Here is a 12,628-nt window from a genome sequence, read left to right on the forward strand (position 1 = left end):
CACGAACCGCCGGGGCCGCGCCGGGTCCAGCGGGGCCCGCCGGCCATGGGCTCATAGAGACACCGCGGGGCCACCGCGACCGGAGCGGCGACGGGCTGCCCCCGCCCTGCCCGCCCGGACCAGCGCCGAGCGCTCCCCGCCGGCCGCCGCCCGCGCCCCCGTGAGGCCGGAGCCGCCGCCTGCCCGCCCGCGCCGGTGCCGGTGCCCGTGACGAGCAGCCGGGAGGTCGCGCTGCCCCTCCGCCGGCGCTCCGGCCCCACCGGGCCGTTTTTAAGCCCCCGCGAGCGGGAGGGAAGTTGTTCTCCCCGGCCCCCGCCGGTGCCCGTGCCCGCCCTCCCCTCGGTTCCTGCGGCGGGAGTGAGACAAGCACAAGCTCAGGGAGACCCGGCCCTGCGCGCAGGCACCGGCGGCACCCCGCGGGAGCCCCGGAGGAGGAAGCCGGCCCCTTCCCTCGTCCTGCAGCGCCGGGAGCCTTCGGACCCTCCGTCTTCCCGGCAGGCACCTGTCCCGCCTGGAGGCAGCTCTCATGGACTAACCAGCCCCCTTCGCCTCAAGTACATTCTGTGGACATAAGCATTTTTTAACTTTTTAAAGAACTTCCCCCCCGCCCCCCATGGAATTTTTACTAGCTGCCCCTTAGTTATTCCCTGATTCTCCCATCTCAGACAGCGTTTTGTTTTTTCCTGGTACTGTAGTATGGGGATCAAATCAAAACCGAGATTTTAAGTACTGCAAGAGCCCTCACGTCCATTCACCTGTTAAAAGTGAGCAGTACTGTTCCTGTCTTTCTTCTTTTCCCTCTCGTCGCCTGTCGGATGTGATGGAACTCATGTTCGCAGAGTGGGAGGACGGGGAGAGGTTTTCATTTGAAGACTCAGATCGCTTTGAAGAAGACTCTCTTTGTTCCTTCATCTCTGAGGCAGAGAGCCTTTGCCAGAACTGGAGAGGATGGAGGAAACAATCGGCTGGACCCAATTCCCCCACTGTCAAAATGAAAGGTGAGATCACCCGGTTTCATTGGGATGCTCTTTGGATTCGTGGAAGCTGTGGGGCAAGGGTGGGTGGTAGGTGAGATCTGCAGAAGGAAAGTCAGAGTAGCAGAGAGAACTCCTATGTGGGATTCATTGTCGGGATAATTTTTTGGCCAAAGATTAATCTGTATGTTCACCGGGGTTCTTCAGACAGAGCTGTCTTTCTGGTGAGTTTTCACCTGGGTGCACTCCTAGTATTGGGGTGCTGCTCTTCGGAGTAGATTCTGTGGGATTGCTCTTGAAAACCTGAAAACTGTCTTCTATTAAAAAAAAATGCAGACTTGGCTAGTTCCCACATGCTTTGATTGAAGTAGACTAAGGTTTCACGGAAGTTTTTGTTCCTACTATAAAGCTACTCATGTAAAGCCATGTAAGCCATCATTGTATAGAGCTGTCCATTTTCCTTGTCTGATTCTTAGCATTTCTCGTTTTTCTAGTAAATTAGCTCTTTCTTTTGCAGTAGTGGAGCAAAAGGGCCTTAACACTGTCACAAAGAAGTCAGCAAACAACAGTGTGCCTGCTTCAAGAGTTGTTTTATTTCCTTTCTTCTGATAGTAATTTATATTTAATAACAGCGAAATAGATAACATTAGCAATTGAATTTTATTTTTAATTAACATATAGCTGTTATCTCTTTGCTTGATTTTTTTTTTTCTTTTTAACAAAATTTGATTTCTCTGTTATTCTACTGTATCATGACCCTGGAACTGAGGTGATGTTTGCACTAAACAGAGCCAGAAACACAGTTAACAGATTACAGAAAATCTTTCTACTTTTCCTTTTATCTCCAGGCCAGTGTCAGTACTTTTCCTGTTATTGGTGATATTTGTAACCATCACCTACCTCATTGGTATCTCCTCCTCTGGAACTGCAGAACTTTATTATCTTCTGAATATTGCCTTTACATGAACAGAGAATGCAATTTATATTGAATTGGATTGGAATCTGGCCATGTTGTGCTGTGGACAAATGTTCAGTTTTCACTGGCTTAGTAGCATAAAGTACACTTTACATTAACCATAGGCTTTCCAGAGCAGATTAAGTTTTAAATTCTACTGCTGTAAAGAAAGGGAACTGTGTTGGCCTTTTTAAAAGCTGTGAGTCCTGAGATGCAGAAATAAGCATTGTGCATAGGGCAAAGCATATACATATATTTTATCTCATGTTTTGCATTAGGTCTTGTTGCACGTGTTAGCTTGCTGGAAAGGAACCGGATTTTTAAAAATGTGTTGGTGTGGAAATAAAGACATCTTTAGTTTGGCAGAGATGTATGGAAATATGGAATCGGTTTGTATGGCTCTGCAAGTCAGACTGATGTTTGCAAAGGTAATTTTTTTTTCCGACTTCTAGATGCTTTTAGCCAACTTTTCTCCACTGGTTCAGTGTATGAGTGCACTTTCTTCTGGGTCTTGATCTAGTTCCTTGAGCTCTCTTGACCGAATTAAATCAAGCAGCAGTTGCTCTCTCTGCTGGCACCCACTTGTTGCATTGAAAGGAAAAGACACTTCAGTAGGTAGTGCATATTTCCAATCTTCAGGCTCTTTTCTGGCATGTAAACCACAATAGCTTACATTGCTGTGATAATTGTAATTATTTACACCATATTGAGATGTTGCTGTTCTGCGTTCTGCAGACTTGCATAGGCAAGGATTTTATTGCTTATACTTGTGTCATATATTTCAGGTTTTATCTGTGGACACCTAATTACTTTGTATGGTAATCTTATTTTAACAGGAGGGACATTTTGAAAGGATACTCTTGCCTCCTTTAAGGCCCTGGCTGGCAATTCCTAAGCTCTGGTCAGAGTTATTTTTAGAAGAATGTGAATATGGATTTGCAGCCTAAATAATTATTTATTCACACTGTCAAGTCACATATGATACTACCAATGTGGAACACTTGCAGGTACTTCACTGTACACAGTTGTGTTGCCAGTAAGTCTGGTCTGAGGTGAGATTTGTCATTGTCTGGAATCTCCTTGGATTTCAGAACTTCTGTAGCAATTTTGTTGTTTTTAATACCTCTTCTTGACAGTGTTTTTAAGTCAGAAAACATAGAACTTGCTGGGTCCTGAGGTTGTCATTTGTAGTGAGTAATTTCAAACGTGATCATTCAAAAGTGAGCTGGTTTTGTTTCCACAGTTTGCCATTTTACTGTTGCCTATGCAAACAAAAAGTGAGGTCAGAGACTAGGTTCTGTTAAATGCTAAGAGGAAACAAGAGGAACTATATATCCTGTTAGTCTTTTCCTCCAGTTTGGGACTCAGCCTGTTTTGCTGTGGAATTAGTCAGGGACATTATGTAATAGAAAGGATTTCTAGATTTTTCAATTGTTTTTAGTTTGTCCTTGTAAGTGTCTAATTTTTCATTAATTGGTTCAAAGAGAATCCCACTAAGACTGATGGAAGTGCTGTTGGCTGACTCTTAAATAAACAAACTACCTGCATGCACACCAGTTATGGCTTTCTTATTTTTTGCAAGTTTTTATTTTCTTCTAGGGCATCTTTAATATTACTGTCATGCTTACTGGAAATTTCATAATAAGGCTTGGGGTAGCTTGTTACAAATATACACAGTATTCACTACAGAGGGTTGCCAGAAAGATGAGTTATTCACTTGTTTGTGAATCACCCCATTGGTTTGCTAGAAAGATTATGGAATGTGGGAGAAATGTTTGAATTTCTCTAATGTAATCCTTGGAATCCTTGGAACTGATTTCTTTATAAGATCAGATATCTTGAGTAGTTACATCAGAAAAACAATTGTCATTGGTTGATTTTTCTCACATTTAAGAGGTAAAGTCCTCTTATAATCTTTCTATATTACACTCTTGAAAGGAATTTTCTCCTTAAGTGTAGAATTGCCAATGCGAAGAGGGAGTACATTGTGTCCACCTCATGGATGCGTTTAGGTTTTGAAACTGCTCTCAATCTCCACTAATTCACCTGCACTGAAATCCTGGAGGAAATCTGTCAGTTTTGGGAGTACTGGGAGTCTTGTGACAATTCTGAATGTTTGTTTTACTAGTGCCTTGTTCTCTGGTTAACTGCCTTGACTGCTTGCTTTACCCCAGGTGTTCTTAATTTTGAGTGGTGTAATGCTTCTAACTGATATTTGGCCAATCATTACCTGTATACATCATTGATCAGAGGCTTTCTCTGCACAGACAGAGGATTCTGCTCTGAAGTTAAGGTGTATGGATGTTTGAAATACCATGTCTTTGCAGTGTTATCAAAACTGTCTGATTGTTAGAGTTGGCTTGTAACTCCAGCTCCTTTTCTTACATACCAAATTACATTCTGCAAATTTGTTACCCATCTACTAATGAATGCACCCACCTGCCTTTTCTCCACTTTTCTGGACAGTCTGTTCTTTCCCAGGAGCCATTATGATCCTCTCATGCCTTTCTTGCTTTTTAAAACATTTGTATTTTTCATTGGTAATTGAACTAAATGTAGTTATTCTGCAAATATTTTATCATCTGTTATCTTCACATAAGTATTTTTGTGACAGAATTTTTGAGAATAAGTGTTCAAGTACATGCATTGTCTCTTCAAACCCACCGTGCCTTTGTTTCTTCTTGAAAGCTTCCAAGCTCTTTCCCACCCTCAGTCCTTTGTTTCACAGTTCCTGAAGCATAAATGTTTACAAAACATTTAAGAAGCTGGCATTAATACTGTAGAATTGTTAAATAGTGCCTTCACAATATATTTACTCATATTTATTCATTCACAGTGGATTTGGTTAGAAGTATGCTGATGGGTTGTGTTGAATCTGTATTCAGTAGTGTGAAACTTGACTTTTTTCCTTTCCTTTACTGTAAGCTTGAACTATTGTATACTGTATTGCAAACCCCCTCAGACTTGACTAAGAAATGATGTAGGTAGTGCCATCTTAGAAAATATTCTCATGATCCAGCCCCAGAGAGTTTTTGTTCTTTCAAACTATTAGGAGCACCCACAACGTGAAGTTTTGGGTACGGTTCCTCCAAACGTCAAGCTGTATAGAGCAAACCACTGGCAGAGAATATACAGAGCCTGAGATAAAGATATGATCAGTTTGGAGATCAGAGTTTGAGCAGTGTCTGTGCTGGTAAAATAACAGTGTCTGATTTTCATTAATTTATACAGGAAAAGAGTAAATGGCATAGAGAGCACTGCTTCTTCCTCAGGATTGCCAGTAGCTAAGAAATTCAAGTTAACCCTTGTTTAAACAGTAAGTTCAAAAAAACAGCAGGAAGAATATTTAGTCTCTTTCAAATTCATAGTGTGCTCTTCAGACTCTTGGTATTATCAGAGGAGAATGCTGGTATCATCCCAAAGTGTGTCCACTCTTTGAGACTAGTGAAGCTTGAAATGTAGACTCTGTGGTTTGCTGCTGTTTTGTTACTGTCCATTACTGTATATTACAACTGATTTTTTAATCTGCTTTATTTGTACCTCTGCTATTAAGAAGGAGATTATGTAGTCAACTCACAGTTCTGGGAGGTACAGGTGTAATATGTCTTGTTTGTTGTGTTTTGTAATTTAATACATCACATGACAAATGTGTTCTAGCTCAAATATATCTGTTACAGTAAAACCAACTTCATTAATAAACTGCCAAAGCAGTAACTGTTGAGCAAAGGTGTTAAATGGCTCCCTAGTGAGTTTCTTTATAGAAGAATTCTATATAATTCTGTATAGAAGCAACAGAATTCTAAAAATATATTCTAAAATATTAGAATATTAATTCTACAATATTCTGAAAATATAGATGTTGATGAGAAGATAAAGGTGGTTATGAAATAAGCAGAGATCAGCTGTCCAAAGAGCAAAGGTAATGTGAAAGGGCTTAGCTGCTAGCAGAAGATAGGTTTCTCTATATTTTCTCACCCTAGTAAGTGAATTTCACCTTCTTTTGTACTCTAAACTATAGTTGGTGATGATGTTATTTTGCTATGGAGAAGAAGCAAAACTTCAAATTGAGGAAGGAACTTATTGCCGTGTAATAAATACAAGGTATAAAGTGGACATTGGTTCATTGTTGCTGAGGACCCTGCAGAGGAGCTGCATAGACAGTGTTTGTCAAGACTGATGGGCATGATTAAGTGCATGGTTTTGGAGCTGGGATGCACATTTCAGAAGCTGTCTCTAAAAAAGGGTGGTTTCACAATGCATTAATACATCTGTCATTTGGAAGATGGACAAATTGAGAATGATTCTCACACATTTGTCTCATTTGCATTTCCCTGTGAAAATAACTGGATGTGTGTGTCCCTCTTCAAAAATGTGTACTGAAGAAACCACACAAGGAAGCTATCAGGAAATAATTTTTTGCTACTGAGATTTTAAATTGTCAGTCCAGTTTTATCTCTCCTGTGTTTTTTTGGCCTTTCCCTTTAGTTAAATTTCTTTTCTCCTTCCAAAAAGTCTTGCATATTCTTTGCCTATTTTAATGTCTTGCCTTTCTGTAGGGAAATGTTTCATTTTCTTTTGTCTCATCTTTCTACTCATCTTTCTTCCTGGCTTCCATGGATTTTTCTTGTTGTGTTCATTTTCTATTTCCATTGACCTTGTGGAGATCCCTGTGTTGCTGAATGAACAGAGATTACAGAGGCTCTATTTGTAAAAGCTTCAGGCTTACTGAAGCTACAGGGGTTATTCTTTTCCATGGCATGTTTACCTCTGGGGGAGCAAGGATAAGGGTTCAGGTTTGATCCTAGACGCTGAATTGTGCTCTGCCTTTGTTTCCTCTCCCTTTCTTTCTCTCTCCCTCTCCCTGCTAGGTTTTTTTTTTTTTTTCCCTGAGTTGATGAGTTCACAAAGAAGCTTGAAGAAGCCTAGCAAGCTTGTTCAATAGGTGGAGGTGTCCTCCTAGCTTCATGAGCTGTGCTGGGCTCTTGTACATTCTGTGCTCCTCTTGCTCTGGTTTGGTGTTGTGTATGGTGAAATGATCTGTATGTCTGAAGACTCACCAGTTATGTGTGATTTAATATGCAAATCTACAATTTTGGCGTTCCAGTTCAGTTCGAGGAACAGCAACAAATCCATAGCATAACCTACATGCAGAAAAATAGCACCTTCTGTACAGTCTATATTTCTTTAGTGAAGAAGGAAGAAATGAGAAATCAACTGATCAAACTTAGGAAAGTCTGTTTGGAGGAATAAAATATAGCCAAAGTAAAAATCATTCAGCATATGAGTTTTGGGAGTAGAGCTCACATGCTGACTTGTGGCCAGGCCCCTTTTTTCCACTCTCTGAAGTCAACGTCTGTTTTGCTGTCTTTTAAACAAACACACAAAACCCCACTTCTCTCCCTCCCCCAGCAATACCTTTGAGGGAACAGAAATGGACCTCAGTGATTTGAACAGTGTCTCTTATGCCAGCTACAAACCAGGAACAAAGAGCATCTCCTCTTAAATAGTCTGCATCCTAGGTAATATACAGTACTTTGTTCCAGAGGAAAAAAAAGGAATGTACAGTTTCAAAAGATGTTTGCATACTTTAATGAACTTCTGGAGTAAATGTTTGTCTATTTAGAATATCAATACTTAATTTGGGAGCTTTTGTTTGTTTGTTTTTGTATATGAAACTTCACAAAGGGTCAAAACCTATTTATTCTTTGGTTCTTAACATTGAATAATGTCTTTAAAATTTCATTGCTTCTTCTAGTCCAACAACCTTTTGCATTAGCTATCTTAAGTGTAGGACTCTAAAGCAGTTATAAGACTAATATAAAATAGTGTCATGGCTAGAAGTTATTTTTTTCCACTTTATTTTAATGCACTTTTTCTTCCCTCCTCCCGTTTTGTAACAATCTTCTAAATTCTCCAAATGTAAAATTCAAAGCACATATGTGTCAACTAAAATATTACATTTAGAATTTGATATTTTAAAACATTTAACAGCAGTGTTGCGTAATGTACAAAATACTTGAAATACTGATTCTAATTTCAAAATACTATATGACACATTTTTAAATCGCCTGCTCTAAAGCTGTGTGGTTTTGAGAAGTTAAGTATAAGATTAGCAACCAGTAGATTCTCATTCTTTTCACAGTTTGTGTGTTCTTTGATGCATTTTTTTCTTCTTTGTTTCTTCTTTATTTCTGGCAAGGCTGTGGGTAGTTGTGCAGCATTTTTAACAGAAGAGACTGAAGGTGATGTCTTTGACCGCATTTCCCCACGTGCTTTAAACATTGTGGGCAAGACTTGTGGAAACTTTGCAGTTTTGATTATTTTTAGTTCATATATATTTGCTTCCATACAGCTGAAAATGTACTGTCTTTGAAAAGAGTGAAACAAAGGAGCTCTGTCAGGTTGCAATGTACCTATTAATTAATTAATTAAAATCTTCTGGAATTGCCTATTTTCAGAAAAGTGAAAAGTACCTGGTTTTAATAAAATACTCCCTCTACAATGTATCATTATTAGTGTTTCTAGATTTCTGGAATTAAAAATAATTAAGAAAAATGAAGATGTCAGTATTTACCAGTATCAATTAGGCAAAGCTGAACATGTTTAAGCTGGAAAAAGCTTGTGTTGATTTTTTTTTTTTTTGTATTTGCTTAAATCTCTGCTGGTGTGAGAAAAGAATTGGAAGCTAAGACATTCTCTTTACCCAGAAGGAGGAAACCTGAAAAGATTGCAGGAGTGGTGTCTTTAAACAAACTCTTAACATCCTCATTCAGCTGCTGCAGGTAGAGCAACCTGAGTATTATTTCTCTATGTCTCAAGTCACTTTTTTGCCTTCCTTTTGTCTTCTAGGTTTATCTTGTGACTGTGAGACGTATAGTAGGGCTTCCAAGCTTCTGTTTCTTGTGGGATAGAAATTGGCATGTAAAAGAAAGGGAAAGGATAAATTGATGAGATGGAGGGAGGAAGAAGGAAAATATCTGCACTCAGAAGAATTCCTTTTCTCCCTTTGTGGGAGAAAAGCTGGATGCTGGAGGGGAGAATATAGTTGACAGAATGAACAAGAGGGACCTCAGAGACCAAAAACAATATAAAAAAAGTCCATCTTTTTTTACAAAAATATAAATAGGTAGCATGATAAAAGAAATATTACCCAGAATTTATCTGCAAGCAGTGAGTCTTTAGAGGGAGGCATCCGGGGGTACTTTTTTTTTCTCCCAAGTTAAGACATTTATGTGGTGACTTACTGCAGCAGTGGGTGAACACCTGGGTTGCTGATTCTGGCTTCTTCCTCTGTTCAGAGAGAGGAAAAATTTAAGCAGATGGTCATCATTATTTGCTATCCAGAAATACTGGTAAACATGAATAATTCATTGATGGAGACCTGAACATTAAAACACCAGTGTTTTAAAATGCAATTAGTATTGCTCCTACCCTCTAAGCCCCCGCAGATGAACTGGTGGAAAAAAGTTAGTTGTGGCTTCTCTGTTCATTAGACTCAAGATCTCTAAAGATGCTGCTTTGAGCATGTCTCCCCAGTCAAAAGGAAAGAAAAAGTGAGTTGACCTTAAAATAAGAGTAGTCAAGATATCACCTAGACTCTCTCCTAGTGACATTCATTAAATGACACCTGTGTGCATTAGAGCCATTCTTGGTGGCATCTTGCCAATGTGTGTGACAAAAGCACAATTGTTGGTTGAAGTACAGAAGAGTTTCTGAACCTGTGAATATTGGGTGTTAATATGGCCTTAGGAATCGTCCCTGGCTTGTTTCAGGTTTACTGTTCTCTGCATATGCTCCCGTTTGCCTGACTTTGTGTATCACCAGTTGTGATTCTGGAGACTGATTCTTTAGCATTTTTATTTTCTTTTTAATATCCCTGTACTGGAATACTTAAGTGGTAAATACACATCTGTCTCATCCTTTGGAGAGTGCACCAACATGAAGTCTTGTTAATCCATGCTTGAGGCTAATTGAATAGCTTGATGGTGGCTTGAATGGCCCAAGTTCCATGCTTTTAGGAAATGATTGCTAATGTAAAAATACTTGGTAGGGGTGTGACATTGAAAGTTCATGGTAGTCCTGCAGGTAGTATGTAATTAATAGGTGTACAAATGAAATCACCATTTTTCTGAGAAGCTAATACAGTTGGGAAGTCTACAGGGCATCATTCAGCAATTCTCCTGAGCTCTTTTCAGTTCCCATTGCATATTGCATGTAATTCCACTTCTGACCTCATATTTAGGTCAGTGTATGCTGAGATGGGAGGGAAAAAGAAATGTAGATCGTAAATTTGTTTACTGAAGCTCCAGGTGAAAATATTTGTAATTTAGGCCTTTTATGCACATCTTGCAGAGAAGGTTGTGTTTGACCTAAAATGTCTCAAAGCTTCATTGACTGCTTGCTTGCATTTAAAGCAGTAGTGCATGGGGTCAGCTAAGCTGCTTATCTTTCTCAAGGACAGGGAGTCAGTTTTGCCTGTCTAGTAATGAATAGGAACTGTGTTCTGTGGACATTTTCAGAAGATGGTTGATTTTGCTTCAGTCTTGTGATGTTGGGGAGATCTTGGGAGATATTATTCATTTGCCTAGCCAAACTCATGTATTGGGCTGCAGTAAATCAGTGCCTCACAGTTTTCCAGGGATGCTTTATGTATTATTTCTGTGCACTGAAAATAGCAGACATGATTGTAACTAACCCTTCCTCTGTAAACATTCTGTAGGTGCCTACTTGCTTCATATATGCTTTTGTATTCAGTTTTGTTTCAGCCATTTTGTTCTCCCTACAGGTGATGTGAGGCAAATGGGAGGGAGTTTATTTCTTCTTAGAAGAGGGACTTTGTCCAGCTGTAGGCTATTAACAAATCATCAGGTGAATACTTTACCTTGAGTGGGAGAAAATGTAGTTGCTTAGAGCTGAGAGTTTAAGGCAGGCCAGTTGGAAGCTTGTATCCAGCAGGGGGTTCTGGCTGGCTGGGGACTGCAGTGGGAGACCCTGGAATTGTAGACATTGCTAACTGAGCTCTGTAACCTCACATAAAGCCACAGACCTGAGATTAGATTTGGGGAGATTTTTTGCAAAACCAAAGGGGAGAGAAAGGAGTCAGGTAAGATTTCTTTCAAAAGCATTCACATATCTAACTTCTTTTTACTTGTGTTTATGAAATAGATATTTAAACCTCTGTTGGTTTCCAGTTGTTGGTATTAAGAGGTGATATCTTATTCTAGTTCCTGACAGTTGTTTAATTATTTTCTTTTACTCTAGAGGTGAGAATGCCTTATCCTTTATTCTTTTCAGACAATAACTTTCCCATCAGCCCCCCCAAAAACTGGCCTTATGTCATGCTGCTATGTTCAGTAAATGCAGCTCTTCAGTGTTTGCCAGTGCATTTGTTTGGAGACCAAGTGATACGGTTCTGGCATTTATTCAGACACATGAAGAAAGCTGGTTAGAGATTAATTTTGCATGTTATACTTAAAGATGGTGCTGTAGAGAACAGCACAATAAATAGTGGAGGTTTCATGGTGTTTTCTATGATTTTCTTTTGTGTCTGAAACTATATCAATACTTCTTGATAGAGATTGATTCTCAGCTGTGGTGGAGTCAGACTTTGTGTTCCATCATCTACATTCAGGAAAAATATTTGGTCTATGTTGATCTTTGTAGCATTTTTGGTCATATGCCACTGGAGAGAGTTTTGAATTCTGAGCTTTTTAAATACCTTGTGTGGGGCAGGAGTGGGAATAACTGGTAATACTGAGTTTTGCTTTCAGGAGGCAGGAGCTGCTTGATGTCTGTGCTCTGAATGTGCAGTCCTGGTTGTGCAGAATTTTTTATGCATGGGGTGAGAGAGCAAGGAGCAGCAGTGCAGGGGAAATGACTTGCCTGAAGCGAATCTGCTTCATCAGCTGTAGATTTATTTTGAATGCAAGCTGCCCAATTTGTCATGAAACCTTGGCCAACACTGGCATGAATGCAGTGTTTTGTAGCACTGTCTATCTTGCTTTACAAAAATCTGCTGTTTATTTTAGGATTTCTAACAGCTGTCGGTTGTTTGCCCAGGCTGCTCTTTTTATGAAATGAATTAATTTTTTTAGGGAAGGAAATGGAAAGGTTTGAAATAAGGTTTTCCTGTCTGAATTTTCAGAGGAGATTGTCAAGTTGTGAATGCTGTATTACCTGCCTAATACTGGTATCAGAGTTTTGGGATCTCAGTCATGTTAGGGTAGATGAGAGTTGGAAAAAAGGCAGTAGCATATTCCAGTTTCATCAACATAACTGTGAAAATCTGTACAAGGCTATTGCACAGGATTAGCAATAGGCTTAAATGGAAAAAAAACCTTTCTGATCTAGATTTGTGTTTGAAGAAGTCCTTACATTTTCTCAGAGCATATGTTTTCTGTGGGTACATTGTATGTCTTTGCAACAAAATGTTCTTGTGGCAGAATGTAGGTAGAGAACATAGGTCGAATATAGGTGAGTAGGACCTTAGGACTTCAAGTTAGTGATGGAGGAGTTTTGCCTTGTGTTTCTGTCTTGTAGTATGGAATCAAATAATGGATTTTTTTCTCCTCCCTCTATAGCTTTCTACATTTTCCTTGAACTGTAGTTCTGAAGATGTTATTAAAGTGGTCTTCTTTGTAGAGATTTGGTTTCTAATACAGTAAGAATGTTGTAGTAGTGATGCTTTAAGGACATAAGG

The 12,628-nt window shown here is 39.6% G+C and overlaps 1 protein-coding gene across 2 annotated transcripts in view; it reads left to right on the forward strand.

The window, feature by feature from the left end:
• The first annotated feature begins 436 nt into the window (after positions 1-436).
• Positions 437-12,628, forward strand: part of ZSWIM8 (zinc finger SWIM-type containing 8) — a 58,235-nt gene continuing 46,043 nt past the window's right edge. Inside the window, exon 1 of one of the 2 annotated variants that reach the window (XM_062496615.1) lies at positions 437-1,064. In XM_062496615.1, coding sequence (XP_062352599.1) covers positions 821-1,064 — 244 coding nt within the window. In that variant the 5' untranslated portion in view covers positions 437-820. The remainder of the gene's footprint in view (positions 1,065-12,628) is intronic. The other variant, XM_062496616.1, reaches the window with a different exon arrangement.

The sequence above is a fragment of the Cinclus cinclus genome, chromosome 7, assembly GCF_963662255.1.
Source record: "Cinclus cinclus chromosome 7, bCinCin1.1, whole genome shotgun sequence".
Lineage (NCBI taxonomy): Eukaryota > Metazoa > Chordata > Aves > Passeriformes > Cinclidae > Cinclus > Cinclus cinclus.